Genomic DNA, 16,858 nt, shown 5'->3' on the forward strand with positions numbered 1-16,858 from the left:
ACACCACTCTCATTAAGATTTAAAAGAGTAGGATTATTTGTTGCCTCCACAAAGCTATTCTCTAGAAGAAATGGGAACCAAACCAATTGGACACAAACTAATTTTTTTTCCACTTCACAACACTACCTTTGTTTTACGACACACCTCCAGCAAGTCCTGCTATGTTCTTAAAAACCTTAAAAAACTTTGTGTCTAATATTCTGCTTATGTATTAATGTTCACTCTAGTAAACATTATTTTTCCTATTTTCTTTTCTTCAAGGTAAACTGCCATTTAAATAATTGGACCATTAAATTATGCCTAAGAGCTGATAGCAGAGAATAGATACAAGAATATAGGAGTGGTTCAATAATAAAAATAATAATAATACACCTGTTTCTGAGTGAGGGGGAGAGAGGGAGGAAAGAGAGAGAGAGAGAAAGAGAGAGAGAGAAAAAAAATGTGTGTGTGTGTGAATATATACAGAGCTAATATATACAGAGCTAATTAAGTGATGCTCATGGCCTGTACTTAGGAAAACATAAGTAGACTGAAAAACTGAATCAAGACCTAAAGGATTGTGGCTGGTGTTGTGGCAGAGCACTTGCCTAGCATGTGTGAGGCACTTGGTTTGATTCTAGGCACTATATATAAATAAATAAAATAAAGGTCCATTGATGACTAAAAAATTTTTTTTAAAAAAAGAACTAAAAGTAGAAGGGATTTCCAATATTTAGTTCATCCATAAAGAACAAATTTTCTTAGAAACAAATTCTGTCTAAAAACACAGAAATCTAGTAAATTAAAAATGATGGCCTTTTTATTTGGTAACTCCAAAAGTTATTGATTCTCTATAATTTCCAGTGCTGATTGATAAAGAACCAAAAAGAGGAAAAGACCTGTACCCTATACTTTTCTACCTTATGTCTGGCTTTCATATCGTGGGAGGCACAGAAATCATTAAAAAAATACACAGGCAATAGTGCCCATCTCAGGTAGATACCTAGAGTTAACATTCACCTACCATCTCCACTGTTGCTCCCTGCTCTTTCTTCCTTGATGTACTGGCACTTGGCTGCATGAAACCACTTTCATTTATATTTGTATGAAAAATGCTGCCTTTCAGTTATGCTGAGATAATTTTCCTAAGATGAATGGTCAATATAGAAGTTGACATTCAGTGTCTCTGTGCAAGAACAAGAATATTGGTGGTGAGAAGCAAGGGAGCATTCCACGCAGCAGTGTGCATAGACCTTAGGAATCTGTTGCTCAAGAGGAAGCAGGAGATAAAGATAGAAATGATGACTAAATCTAATTGGGCATTTGCAGTAGCACGTGCATCTTACCCACTGCCCCCATATATCTTTTTTCCTTCACAAATATCTCAGGGAATAGATGTTATTTTTTGTTACCTTCTATTGTTTATGAAGGAAACTTAAATGCTGTTTTTTATTTGTAATTGGCATCATTGTAATTATATATGGTTATGGGGCACCATGTGACATTTCAATACATTGTATAATATATAATGATCCAATCAGAGTAACTGGCATATTCATTCCCTTAGACAGTTATCATTTATTTGTATTGGGAATTTTTATGACCCTCTCTGCTAGCTCTTTTAAAATATATAATTAATTGTTGTCAGCCATAGCTATCCCAATATACTATTGAATATTAAAATGTTCCTCCTATTCAACTGTATTTCTGTATACTTTAATGATCCTCTTTCTATTCCTTCTCCCCATGTTCTTCCCAGGTGTAGGTAATCACTATTCTACTCATTAGAGTCTATCCAATCAACTTTTAAGCTCACACATATAAAACATGTGGGATCTGTCTTCTCTGTACCTGATTTATCTCCATTGAACATGATTTCCTCAATTGCCATGCATGCTACTGCAAATGACAGAATTTTATTCCTATTTTATGGATGAATAATATTTCATTGTGTGCATGAGTGTGTGTATTTTTTGTATATTTTAATATATCTATCTGTAAATAAATACCTTGGTCTATTCTATATGTTGACTATTGTGAATAGTGCTGCAATAAACATAGGAGTACAAGTGATCTTCAGTACAGTACAATCTTCAAAACGTTGATACCTTTCCTTTGGATATATACCCAAGAACAGAACTGCTGGATCACATAGTAGCTCTATTTCTCTTTTGGGGGGATACTTCTATTCTGTTTTTCATAATGGTTATACTAATTTACATCTCCACTAACAGTCTATTTCTCCTTTCTCTGTGTTCTCAATAACATTTGTAATTGTTGTTTTCATAATTGTCATTTTTAGTGGAGTGGGATGATACCCCATTGCGCTTTAAACTTGTGCTTCCCTGATAGCTAATGAAGTTGATCATTTTTTCATAAACTTGTTGCCATTTGTATATGTTCTTTCCAGAAATATCCATCAAGGTTGTTTGTCCATTTTTTAATCAGATAATTTGTTTTTATGTTGAGTTGTTTGAGTTCTTTATATATTCTCAATACTAATTCTTTGTCAAATGACTAGTTTGCAAATATTGTCTCCTATTCCACTGGTTGTCTCTTCACTCTATTATGTTTTTTTTTTTTTAATTTGTCATAAACCCATTTGTCAATGTTTGTTTTTGTCGACTATGTTTTTGAAGTCATACCTAAAAAGTCTTTTTCCAAAGTACATAGTATTTCCTTATGTTTTCTTCTAGTAATTTCAGTTTCCATTTTTATATTTACATCTTTCATTTATTTTTAGTTGATTTTTAATATGATGAGAAATAGAGGTCTTGTTTTATTTTTCTGCATATACATAACCATGTTTACTCACTGTCTTCTTTCACTGTCTTTGTCAAAAATAAATTGTCTGGAACTATGTAGATTTATTTCTTGGTTTTCTTTTCTGTTACTTTTATCTATATATGTCTTTATGCCAATACCATGCTGTTTTGGTTAGTGGAGCTTCATAGAACATATTGTTAATGGCACCACCTTTGTTTTCTTGTCAGGGATTGCTTTGACTATTGGAAGTCTTTTATGATTCCATAAAATATTAAGAGTCTTTTTCTTTTTTCTTTCTAGTTCTGTGAAAAATGTCTTTGGTATTTTGATAGAAGCTAATTAAATCTGAAGATAGTTTGAGTAGCATGGACATTCTAACAATTGATTCTTCCAATTCAGAAACAGGGCATGTCTCTCATACTCCTCCCCTCTTTTGCTTCTTTGTGTCTGTCCTCTTTAATTTCCTACATCAGTGTTTTATAATTTTTACTTCATATATCATTTACTTTCTATGTTAAATATTTTTCCTAGATATTTTAGAGATGAAGAATTTTAAGAATACTGTCTGCAATGATTTCACTGTTTATTTAAGATTCATGTTGAAATTTAATTACCAGTATAGCAGCATAAAGCATAACGATCTTTAAGATATGATCAAGGGGCTGGAGTTGTAGCTCAGTGGGAGAGCCCTGAGGGCTCCGAATGGGATTAATGTTATCATAAAAGAGCAAATTTAGTCCTTGTTTGCCTCTTGGCCCCGCTGTCTTCTGTCATGTTAGAATATCCAGCCTTCCTTCTTATAAAGGACATAGCACATGAATTGCCATCTCGAAAAAAGAGATTGACTTCACCAGTCACCAAACTTGCCATTTATCACATTAAGCTTTCCAGCCTCCAGAATGTGAGCAAATACATTTCTTCTGATAAATTATTCAGTCTCCATATTTTGTTTTAACAGCACAGAATGGATGAGACATTATCTAAAACACACAGCTCTTAAATTAAGAATAAGAACATAACCCATGACTGTATCAACTCAAAAAATTATGGTTAGGTGGGCTGGGGATGTGGCTCAAGCAGTAGCGCGCTCGCCTGGCATGCGTGCGGCCCGGGTTCAATCCTTAGCACCACATACAAGCAAAGATGTTGTGCCCGCCGAAAACTAAAAAATAAATATTAAAATTCTCTCTCTCTCTCTCTTTAAAAAAAATTATGGTTAAGGCATAACACATTAGAAAAACATTTACCTAGCATACACAGGCCCTGAGTTTGATCCCCAGCAACACACACACACACAAACACACATTAATTGTCTTAAGTATCAATTTATACCACTACCAAAAAAAAAAAAAAAGGCTGAGGCATTTCTGAATGCTTGAAACATATATATATATATATATATATATATATATATATATATATATATATATATATATACACACACACACACACACACACTTTTTTTAAGTGTTTAGTAAGATGAACATAACTAAGAAGTTTATATTTTTTTGTTCAGGACCACCTTGTTAATTCTGATCCCCTGACTCTCACTTTCAATTTTTAGATTCAAAATGGATTCTCAACTCAAAAAGTTTATTATCTCCTCTTCTTGTCCAGTTTTTCTCCCATCATTCTTACCCCAAGTAAAATAGTATCAGTGATGTGTCATATTTTTCTATATGCCCACACAAATATGTACAAACACAAATGAACACGCTTATATGCAGTCTGGAATATACAATTAGCCCTAGATTCAGATAACAGTCAGTCTTCTAACCCTGTCAATCACATGGAATTCTTACCAATGGAACTAGTTTACCTGCTTTCTTGATATGTAACAGAGGTTTGGTTATTTTACTGATAAAATTGGCACTGGAGTGACCTCAGTACCATGATTTTTTAATCTTAGCTGCATATTATCATCACATGGGAAACTAATTTTTTTAACAATCCAGTCATATTCAGATCAATTAATTCATAATCTTAACATATGAAACAATCTCAGACATCAGAATTTATTCACAGCTCCCCAATAAAATTTCAAAGTTTCACAAAATTATTTTCAAAAAGTGACATAGATCTAATTACCTATTACCTGTCTATCCTGACCATTTCAATAATTTTCGTAAGTCAGGCATTGCTGTCCAAGTTTACAGCAAAGAAATTGCTGAGCATTGTCATTGTTTCTGTCCTAATTTTTACTTGCCCTGACCTAACTTGGACTGATTCAGGGAAAAGTCCATTATACAAGAATCTACCACCAATGTTGGAGAGTGCCATGAAATCAGAGACAGAAGCTAATAGACCCAGGATTGCACAAAGTACAATTTATTTGGGACTTATGGATACATCTTAGGCTACAGCAAGATAGGAGAATCTCTGCACCCTAAGGCAGAAGGAAGGAATTTATGGTAAGATAGACCAAGATAGGTCTTAACCAACTAGAATATACTTGTGACTGCTCATAAACTATTAGCATATTAAACATCAGTTAAGAAACAGTCTGGGTGTTAGTGGCCAGCAGGAAAAGTTTGGCTTCTTATCTCAAAGACTTTGTTTAGCACTTTAGGGATTGTAATGCAAGGGTCACATGGCAGCCAAGATGTTGGTTACAACTAAGATAGCTGTTTTCATGTCACACTACATCCCTACAAAAACCCAAACTATTTTTTTTTGCTAATGTTACAATAGGAATTTGTCCATCTGGAGGTTGCTTCAAGCACATTTGTCTCTGGGCCTGTTTGCTCAGGAAGTTGGTATTAAGGTCATTTTCCAAACATTGCCAAATACTTACACTAAGTTACTAAAAATCACTGCAGAGTTTTTGAAACTTGAGAATTTCCAGTTTTGCCCTTAAGTTATTCTGATTGTGTTCATCTTAGATGTAGCCCCAAACTCTGTGCTTTAAATCTGTTGTGAATACAGGTTTGGAAACCACCCTTGATGGAAAAAAAGTTATCTAAAATAAATACTAAACAAGGTTGTTTTAGTCAGCTTTTTCACTGCTGTGACTTAAAAACCTGACCAGAACAACTGTAGAGGAGGAAAGGTTTATTTAGGGGCTCATGGTTTTAGAGGTCTCAATCCATAGACAGATGACTCCAATCCTCAGGGCTCCAGGTGAGGTAGGATATCATGGCAGAAGAGTGTGGCAGAGGGGAAACAGTTCACATGATGATGGAAGCAGAGAAAGAGGCCTGTCTCACCAGATACAAATATATACCCCATAGCCATGCCCCCAAATGGGCCACTTCCTTCAGCCACATCCACCTGCCTCCAGTTACCACTCAGTTAATCCCATCAGGGATTAATTCACATGTTAGGTTGATGCTATAATCCAATCATTTCTCCTCCAAACCTTCTTGCATTGTCTCTACACATGAGCTTTTGGGAGGATATTTCACATTCAAACCATAACAGTGATCTTTCCCCAGGAATGTTGAAAGTATATGTAATGTGCGTGTATAATATCTATCTATCTATCAATCTATGTGTCTACTTTTTATCATCAGTTCAAATTCACTAGGAAAGGATTTAAGATAAATGGAAGGCTTTATTTAAAAATAAACAGCAGTTTTCAAAGTGGAGGGTTGTAATCTTCAGTAAAAAATGAAAATGTACCCTTAGGGATCTGAGGAGCCAGAAAAAATGCAGGTCCAGGTTCCCACTCTGCTCCTTTATACAAAAAAAAAAAAAAAAAAAAAAAAAATGCCAGCCTGCAACCTGCTCAGTCCTGATGAATTGCAGGTTAGAATTCATTGGTCAAGCCAAGTGGCAAAATGGGGCTTTCTGGGAGCTATTTACTTTGGCAGCTAGAATAGGAACAGGTTTGGGCAAGGGCCACAAAATTTTAATTTATGGTTCTTCCAGGAAGAGTACATGTGTGACCCCCAACTCAGCAACTGGCTACCAGATTTTACTTGGGGCCCTTCTTAGAGACTCAGCTTTTCTTAAAGTTCATTTTATCCATATATCCATCTAAGTATAAAATGTCTTCCAGGAATTTTGATTGGAGAGGTTGGGAAAGAGAGAGAAAAGAAAACTGAAGTTCTGGGATCTAACCCTGTCACATAAGCCAAGATAGGAGAAAGTCACAAAGAATGAAGTTTTTTGACAAACAAAAGAACTTTGGGTTTCCTTGCCAACTGCAGAGGCTGCTGGGAACAGCGTGAATCTGTGATGACAGCAGGACAGCAGGGAGGGGGTTATGAACAATAGTAGCTGATCCAAACCCAGAGCCACATGAGGTCAAGTCAGATGCAGAAATCCCTTCTAATGAGAGTAAAAGATAAGAACAAAAGAATACAGGATACCAGGGGAAGAAAAACTGTAACCTCTTTACAGGAAAAAGATAACAAAGACAGTTAAGTTACAAATAGTACATCATTCTTTGGTTAGAAATAAATAAATAATAGAAGAGATTATCTTTCCCTTGGGAACAGAGAAAACCAAATGTGTGGGAGTCTGGTGCAGAGTTTTTAATTTTTAATAAATAAATTTATCTATGTGAGAGTGGAAGTAACAATAAACAACTAAAGAGAAATGAAAGAATAAAATTTCTCTTTTAATCCATGTATATGTAACTTGTGTTTCAGTCCTGGATGAGAACCAGTAATCTCTGTTCACCTAAGCTATGATTTAAAAAATGATCTACATTTAAAAATTTGTGTTTAAAATGTTTTGTTTATAAATCTTACCAAATATTTATGTTGAACATTATTCCTTAGTTCTAAAGTTTCTTTCTATATATAGAGGAAAATCAATTAGCTGATAGTTTTAAATCTTTAAAGAATAATAAACTACTAGATGTTATATATAAAGTTGTTTCAAAGAACTATTAAAGTATTCCACAATGCAACTGGCTTTGAACTTGAATCATATCCATTTTTCCAGTAAATTATAGATCACTGTCCTAGTAAAATTAATATCACAGGTTACTTTAGTTTTTAGACTATACATAACAATGCAGTTATATGAGGGAGAAGATGAAATCTTTATCTTTTGAAAAAATTCTGCAATCAGCAATTTTGTTCTGGAAAAGGTCTTGAAATCATTTGCTTTTAGCTTTGAGTGTGCCAATACTGACAAACTATTTTAAGAAAGGTGTAAAAAGTAAGGATTCTTATATCTTAATATCTTCAAACAATTTATTAGAATGTTTCTGAAGGAAATAAAATATGAATTTTAAAACTCTAAAGTTTTCTAAATATACTAATGCCCAGATTACCAAAACAATAACTTCAATATTATTAATTTGAATCAATGATAGAGTTGTAAAAGTGAAGTTATTATGCTACATCACTAGATTATGAATTTTCTAAATTTTAAAGATTAATAAGAGTATATTTTCATAGGAAAATGTTGGAAGAGTGGTTATGCACATGAAGGCTACGGTAGACAGTAGTACAGGCAAACATTTGCTAAGCTGGTACATTGCTACTGCTCCACCTACCAGGACCCTTACCTTGGGATCTCTCAGACCTTCGTGTGATCTAGTAACCTTCACAACAGGAGTTTCCTTAAACTTGTTCCAGTCCTGACCTTTGTCCCTTCTGGTTATTCGTATTTAAATATCACCAGAGTGCACATCTAAATATGTTATAATAAAGCAAGAAAAGAGTCTTTTATTTGAGAGAGAAAAAAATCAGTGAGATGATGCTGAGATAGAAGCATAGAACAAGTATTCTCCTGGGTCCAAAGGATAATTTTAAGACCTGAATAATTAGAACATCAGATCAGAAGGCATCAGACAAGAAGTGGAGACTGTTCTGTGAAGCAAGTTCATTTGCCTGAGAGTTTAGATACAGTCACTTTTTAATCTGTTTTTGACTCTATGACGACTGTAGCTTTTTTCTTCATCACATGAGCTTGCAATCGCAAGTCTCTTGTTTCTTGGTGAATTTGAAAGAAACATATTAATACAAATCTTCAATCTTCACTAATTTAGCTGTCTTCTCACATATCCAAGAAATTTCAGCACTACAGCGGGAAACATAAATATTTCCTCTTTGAAAATAAGCACATCCTTTGGATCCATTGATCTGGGAAAGTTCATTATTACTAAATCTGAAAATTAATTGATTTAAAATTATTAATAAATACTGTATTTGGGATTTGATCACCATTCAGTATTCCTAGGTACCTTTGCAGTCAACAACTGGAATATTCTGATACTTTTGCCTTATAGTATCAAAATTCTTAACCTGACACATCCAAATTCTTTATTTCTAGTTAATTGTTTTTCTAGGTAGAATTATTATTTAAGAACACTTAAGTTCTATGCCGACAATTTGTATTTCCTTCTCTAGTATGGGATTCCATTAATGGAATTCCCTTGGTCCAGATTAAATTAGAAGTGCTAGAATAATTGTACTTTGGGACTGTAAAAAGAAAAGTAGAAAAAATGAATCACATTCTCTACAAAATTTCATTACATTCTACTATGCAAAAGCCTAATTTTACTTGTGTTTACTTATATGTGGGGTTAACAAGAGAACAAGGCTGAGGTTAAGAGAAGAAATGAATTAAAATATAGATGTGGTTCTGATAATAGTTCTCAATTTCTCTTCTAGGAAATTGATGATAACTCCCAAATAATGTCATTATAAAATTAAGCTTGACAACTAAATCCTCTATGTGATCAGTATTGCTCTTGTTCAAATGACCTGCATTACTACTACCATGTTCTTTTCTTGCTTCAGGATAGGCTTCTTAAATTTTAGTCTTAGCTAAACACTCGCTCAGCAGTTAAGACTTCAGGAGCCAAGGAAATGGCTATGTAATCCCGAAGATTACTCTAATTTGAGTATGATGAGTGGTTTACCTGAAGCTGCATGTTCTCTGGGGTCAGTGTCTGCAGGCTCTGAACCCTGCTCTGGGACCCTCTTCCATATTTTGATTAGGAGTTAAAGGAGGGACTAAGGATGATTAAAATCCCTTTGGGTGAGGGGAAACATCTTAGATTCCAAAATGAAAGCTGAATTGCATTTACATGAGGTCATGGCACCACCTCTTAGAAATTCTTAGTCTAGTAGCAATACGTGCCTCAGATTAATTTTAATCAGTGCGTGACCAATATCACTCCAGGTACCAAAAAAGTTGCTGTAATTTTGTTTGCTAATGTGTTATTCAGCACATGCTTTTTGCCATTATTGCTTATGTGAAACCAGACTAATCAATTTAATATGACTAGTAATAGTGATTAGAGAGTATTAGAGATTGGTATTTGAGTAGAAATAGCCATGGCAAAACTTGAGGGAATGAATGAAAATAAAGTGTCTCTGGGAAGAAAACAATAGACATATTGTTGTTCAAGGAGTTTGATGTATAAGAGCTGAAGCACAACATCTTTGACAAAAAAAAATGAATAGCATAAGTCAGTTTAAGAAAACTTTGACAACATGCTTCAATGAGTAAAATAGGAGTAAGTTGGATGCATTAGGTACTTGTTGGGAGAGGGCTGTGGAGAAAAAACTATACCCAAACTGATGCCAATGATCTTAAATTTCATCTAATACAAAAATACTATATATTACATTTAAAATATGAAAAACATTATGTCATTTAAACATAATTATGAATGAAATGTTCACCAAAATTTTTGGTTTTGTATTTTTTAAAAGAATCTTTCAAAGCTATGTGCTCCCTTACACATTTTTTTTTTTTTTTTTTGGTACTCTGGATTGAACTCAGGGGCACTCAACCACTGAGCCACATCTCCAGCCCTATTTTGTATTTAGAGATAGGGTATCACTGAGTTGCTTAGCACTTCGCCATTGCTGAGGCTGGCTTTGAATGCATAATCCTCCTATCTCAGCCTCAGGAGCCACGGGGATTACAGGCATGCGCCAACTGGCCTTACACATACATTTTTTAAAAAATGTTTTTCTGAAGAAACTTTCATCTGTGACATGTCCTACAGATAGAACAAACACTTACCAGCACACCCCTGCTTCCAAGTGGCTGCCTATTTTTGGCTCCACACTGATGATCAGAAGCAGCACCTGGACTTCCAGGTACTGGGAGATGGAGTCTCTTTCCAAGGTTTTCTTACAGTAGATACAGAAAATGGCAGACATCTATTTTTTCCATAACTTTAGATAGTTGGAAAAATGCAATTTTCAATTGCTGTATCCTAAATGTACTTTAAATATTTTCATCAAAATTTTGCAATGGCAGATTTAGCTCAGTTTAGTTTATGAAAGACATTTGCCATATAACCTAATTGGAAAGTCTTTATCATGAAATTATTTCAAAATTACTTTCTATTAGAAAGTGACTGACTATTATTTGATCCAAATAGATATGTTAATTTGTGTTCTTGTGACAAACACAATCCTGGATTCTAAGTGCTGGAGAGCAGAATAGCTAAGTGACTAAACACATGGTCCCTAAAGCACTAAAGTCCTGATATGGTCACATTTGAGCTGAGTCATCTTTAATTTAGTCTCTTTTTTGACAATATTTATCTATAAAATGGGAATATAACAATGCTCCATTCAAGGGTTTGTATTTATATAGAATTCTCTGAAGATACTAAGCATTATATTTATATGTTAAATAAAGAAAAAGTTTAATAGGCAAAGTCTAGTGACTTGCCCTGACTTGATCATACATATGAAATTAGATATACCACCAAACAATATTTGCTACTCTTTTCTTTGTACTTTGCACTCCTTTTTAAAATCTAGATTTATAATTCTCATAATTCACTCTCAGGATTCTAAGGAAATCTTGGTTTTCTATTCCCAATAGACTTACAAGTATGGAGAGGGAACTGAGCCATCTTCCCATAGCCAATTTCCATCAGATGGGTGCCATGATAATCCCAGCCAAAAAAAAGAAATCATGGGTAATGGCTGTGACATTAGAAAATTCTGAGGGAAAAAACAGAGAGAAATCTTTAAGAGAAAGTCACATTCTAGGTTATAGAAATAAGACAGAAATATTTACTAAATTCATCTGCTGGTTCTTATTCAGAATCCACTGAATTTCTACCATGTGAATCAGAAATTTCATTCATATACCTTTCATTATATGGGATAATTTCTATAACAAGGAAGGAGATTCAATCATACCTTTTCTTCCAAGCTGTCAATCTTCAGCAATGTGGAGTTCTTTTCTATGCAGTCCTCTCTACTGTTACTCCAGGTTTTCTCTTTATTTATTGTGAAATAATAGCAACTTTCTTGGTACCACTGCCATGTCTTAGGACAAGGATTACATTTATGATCTGAAAAAGGAAATTATACTCAAAAGCATGAACAATGAAAACTACATTGGACAATAGAATGTGAGGGCCAGCACCCTGAAAACATGCTGTTTTAGGAGCCTTTGAAAATGAAGTCACTCTGGTTATGGCTTGCAGCACTGGAGATACTCTTTTCAGGGTTTGGTCTTCTGGCCTCAGAATTTATAGCTATGCTTTTAACTTCATATAATAATGGGATCGCTTACAAATAGTTAATAAAACAAGGGGATGAAGTTTCCAATTGATATTCTAAAATGATTCCCATATTTGCTTCTGCGTCTTCAAAATTATTAAATAAATCTATATCTTTTCCTAAATTCTATCTTTTCCTAAATTTAGAGTGACATCCTCAAAACATCATTGAATGACATAACTGTCTCATACTCTGAGGTGCCACACATGGTCAGCTTAAATCAGAGCAACTGATATATTGTGACTGGTCAGCAGATCTAATTACCTGAAGTGTGAATGATTAGCTCTCTGCAGAGTTTGATAGCTATTTGCCCCTGTCTCTTTAGTAGATTAGATATCTGTGATTTGAGAAATTCTTCTTCCACGGGTAAGTGGTTGCTCAGTTGCTGGGATAAATTTTCCTGCTGGTGGTGGATAATTTTCTGAAGTCGATTCAATGTCTCTGAATCTGAGTTAATTTTGTTAGACATCTGCAAAACTCCAAGAATAACATGACAGGAGAGAAACTCAAATATCCTTCCATTCTCATAATAGCCATCCATAATTCTCTTGATTCAGAAACATTTCTTATTGTTTAATATTTATTAGTAACTCCTAATAATTGAGATTTCATGAAAGAAACATACCAGATACTTTTCAACCCCAAATTGTTTAGAGTTTACCTTTATAATTTTGTTCATGTATTGACTATTGTACTTGTGTTAAATAATGAATTAAGTATTATAGTACTCATGTTAAAATAATGAGTTAATGATTACATATCTGATATTTCACCAAAATTGGTGTCAGCAATTTTGCCCCTTATTTTGGTATTTTTTTTTCTAATTGGAGTTTTTGGATAGAATTATAGTTTTAATAGAAATAAAATTCTTTGAGACAAGGGATATCTCAAAGTATAGTATGCTAACCGCCCTTTTATGGTAAATAATTGAGCATATATCATGGCAAGTTTATTCATTTTTCAGAGTACATCATTGCAGAAGATTAGCTTCTAATTCTCACAATATTGAGCTACTGAATATGTTATTTCTGCTAGAACATTTCTTTACAAAATAGGAAGCTACATAATTATCTTTTATTTGTCCAAATAGATATGTAGAAATCCTAATTATCCATTAGATTTTAAATATATAGATAGAAATTTTAAAAATAGAGATGTTAGTATCATTCAACAAATAACAGGTTTTTTACTTTAAGTTGCCTGAAACTCAATGTTGTACCAAATCACTACTTTATTCCACGTACTGAACAACATTCTATAAAATACATATTCTCAGGATGTTTTTCCACTTCGTTAGTCCTGAATTCCCACTCCCAATGGAGACAAAAGCAACCCCAACTTTCTAAGATTACAATAATAGGTCAGAATCAAGAAAATATTCCTTTTTGGCTCTGGTGTTGGGGAGCAGAGCTTCCACTGTCCTGCAGAGATGGCTCAATTCTGTCTTCTGGGTGTGGTGTAGCAGGGCGCTCCCTCCTTGCTTATACTGCCACTTAGACATTTTTCTCTACACTAGAAAGGTCTTGGGTAAACAGAGGGAGCTAGTCTTCAAGGTAAATGAACAGCATGCCATTTCTTAAACACAATCCCCCGACTCCTTTTTGTTACCACTGGCATAGTAAGTAAATGTGTATCTGGAAACAAAGGCTCCTTGCTCTGACTAACAATTATAAAAATAAGTCTATTTTGCTTGTCAAGAGAAAATAATGAGTTGGGACTGAACCTCCATATTAAAGTATGTCCCAAAATGATTTGTTTTGACAACATGAAGATGGGACACTTATGAGATGGCAAAATTATTAAAGGATTAAAGATGCTGGCACTTGTCCATAAATTGAATTTACGTAGTTTACAAGTTATACTTAATTGCCTTTCTTGTGTTTTATGCAAATATACTTACACATAATCCCCAAGGTCACCAGCCCAATCAACAGCATCAGGCAAAGAGTTAGCAGACCTTGGGCAGCCTGACGCCATATGGGGGATGGAGCTGGATGCCCTGTAAAGTCAACAGAGGAGTGAGCAAGTAGAACTGCTATGTGGGTTGTACACTTCGGGTTGTTTATTCTTCCAACTTAGGAATCTTCCAGGTACTAAAATTTGTCTCTTGTTTCTTCAATGACATTATTTAGAAAATTTCTACCATGAAGCCTAATAAGGGTCCATTACCAGTTTTCCTCCATTGATTCACCACTATCTTTCCTCCAAGATTAAATATCTCCTAATTTTTAGTTTTTTGTTTTAATATCATCATCCACCTTTAATCTTTAAGTTCACTGATTTCACAAATAACATGCTATGAAAATTTTTCCTGGACTGATGCTGACAATAGGAGAGACCTATTGTCTCCATTACGATTACAAATCTTCAAAAAGCAGGTTATTCTCTACTTCATATAAAAGTGAATTCTACTTTTAAAAGCAACTGTTATCTACTAAAATATAATGTTTATATATTATCCATGCTATTTATCACCCAGTAAATTATGAATTAATATAGAAAAAAAATGCACAGTTTAAACTGCAAACAGCAGAATAGGCCAGGAAGTCTGTGTCTAGTTCTTCAAATTTCAGCATCTTATCTTTATTTTTTAATAAAAATGTTCTCCTGTTTCTCTCACCTTCTCTTTGATTCAGGTCCTAAGGTGTCAAGTCCAATGTTTTGATAGATTGATACAATCTCCAGATGCACTATCACATGCACTATATCCAGACCTCCTTTTCCCTCAAGCATTAGAGTAAATAAAAAAGCCAAAAACATATAATCACCTTCATTTCACACATGTAAAAAGCCCATTCTAATCATCTTTTTGGTATATCCTCCCCTCAAACCTCACTCACACATGTACACATATTCATAAACTAAAAATAAGTCTAAATTAGTGCATGAGAAAGTAATTCATAAGATTCAAATGATTTAAGACAATTGCCTGAACAGTGAACAGACCTTCTGAAGTTAAGGGATAAGGATGTCGCCTTTTACATTAACCAGAAACTTCCATTTCCTCCAGTTGGTTAGAAGGGAATAAGCTGAAGACCAGAACTGAGACTGGGCTTCCTCCATAGCAATTGTATGGATTTTGTTCAGACATTTAATTTATTTCAGTCTCAGTTTCCTCCTCTCTGAAACCAGTAATATCATTTTGTTTACTTTATAATTATATCTCAATAAAAATATGATGATGAATATATAATACTATACAAGTATTGCTATTAATTATTCAGTATTACTAATTATACTTGGGATTTCAACTATCTTAATTGAAAAAAAAAAAAAAAACTTATAAATGTGAAACTAACACTTGCTCATGCCTGACCTGGCCATCCTCTACTTTTCGCCTTCAGTTACTTACACCATGTAAGAAAAATGCCATGTTCTCTGTTTAGAAGCCTCCAATTTGACTTATAAAAGAATATTCTTCCAGCAACCTTATAAAGTATAATTATCAAGGACATTTATAAAATAGAAACGTCTCAGTTTCCAATATCTATCTCTGAAACATCCAACAAAAACGTCTCACTAAGAGGTACAGCTTCTTGACACATACAGTTATCACACAACTTAAAACAGGTCCCTAAAGGCACATATTTTCTCTTCAACATTAGGAACACTCACTCTATGAATTGATTCCATGACTGTTTCCATCCTGAAGATGCCACTGCCCATGTCAAAACCAGCACCTCAAAGCTTTTAACACCTGTCATTCCACTGTCTCAGCTTGTTTTCTCTTAAACTCCTACCTCTTTTTCTCAGGTTATTTCCATCTTGATTATTTCTTGCTCCAGAAGAATCCTGAAATGTGAGTGTCGTGTAGGTCACTTCGTCGGACATTATAGAAGAAAGCACTACCACAAATGATGTAACTAATGTTTCAATATCTTCAGGTCTGTGACAGAGTGTTCTTTTCAAAGCTAGAAACTTCTCCATAGACACTCAACTGACCCTACTGGCCCTTTGTTAGAACAGAATAACAGTTTCTCTGCAGTAAAATTGAGAGAAGTCAAATATTCTCCTTAGACATTGAAATGTTACAGATTGCAAACTGTAGCACCATTGTTCTTTGTTGGGAACCCAAAAGGGGGTGCCTGGAGGCAGAGCAGGAATGGTGATTTCATCCTGAGGCTGCTCTGAATATTTGAAAAAATATCCAAGTTTTCTAATTTACAGACATCTAAGGCTAGCTCATCCTGTATAGAGACCATATAACATAGCAAGCAAAGGTACACATACTAAACCAGAAGAGCCATGTCACATGCATACCTATCTACTGTTATAAGTAATCCAAACGTGTGTGTGTGTGTGTGTGTGTGTGTCCCAGACGTGCGCACACGCCTGCTCACATGGAAGACAAAGAAAAGAGGGAGGGAGAGAGAGATGGTTTCCGTAATAGGAGTTATGTGACATAGAAGGAGATTAATAGCTATTGGTGAACATGATCAAGGCACAAAATATACATGTACGGAAATGTCACAGTGTAACTCATTAACCTGTATAATTAATATGTGTCAATTATGTATAATATATATTATATATGTGAAATTAATAGCTATTAAAATTGGACATGAATAAAATATGGAGTGCATATTCATAAAATTAATCATTCCTTCTGGAATGATTAAAATCTTTAACAGTATAATATAGAAGAATCTTCCTGCAGGTAACCAATACTC

The 16,858-nt window shown here is 34.3% G+C and overlaps 1 protein-coding gene across 1 annotated transcript; it reads right to left on the reverse strand.

Moving 5' to 3' along the window:
- Window positions 1–8,660: 8,660 nt before the first annotated feature.
- Window positions 8,661–16,019, reverse strand: Clec12b (C-type lectin domain family 12 member B). Its single transcript, XM_071609311.1, has 6 exons — window positions 15,929–16,019; window positions 14,089–14,187; window positions 12,453–12,665; window positions 11,823–11,977; window positions 11,506–11,621; window positions 8,661–8,724 (listed from the first exon to the last, which is right to left on the reverse strand). Exons 1-6 carry the CDS (start codon window positions 16,017–16,019, stop codon window positions 8,661–8,663), a joined length of 738 nt encoding a protein of 245 aa, XP_071465412.1.
- Between the last annotated feature and the right edge of the window lie 839 nt (window positions 16,020–16,858).

Source organism: Marmota flaviventris, chromosome 3, assembly GCF_047511675.1.
Source record: "Marmota flaviventris isolate mMarFla1 chromosome 3, mMarFla1.hap1, whole genome shotgun sequence".
NCBI lineage: Eukaryota > Metazoa > Chordata > Mammalia > Rodentia > Sciuridae > Marmota > Marmota flaviventris.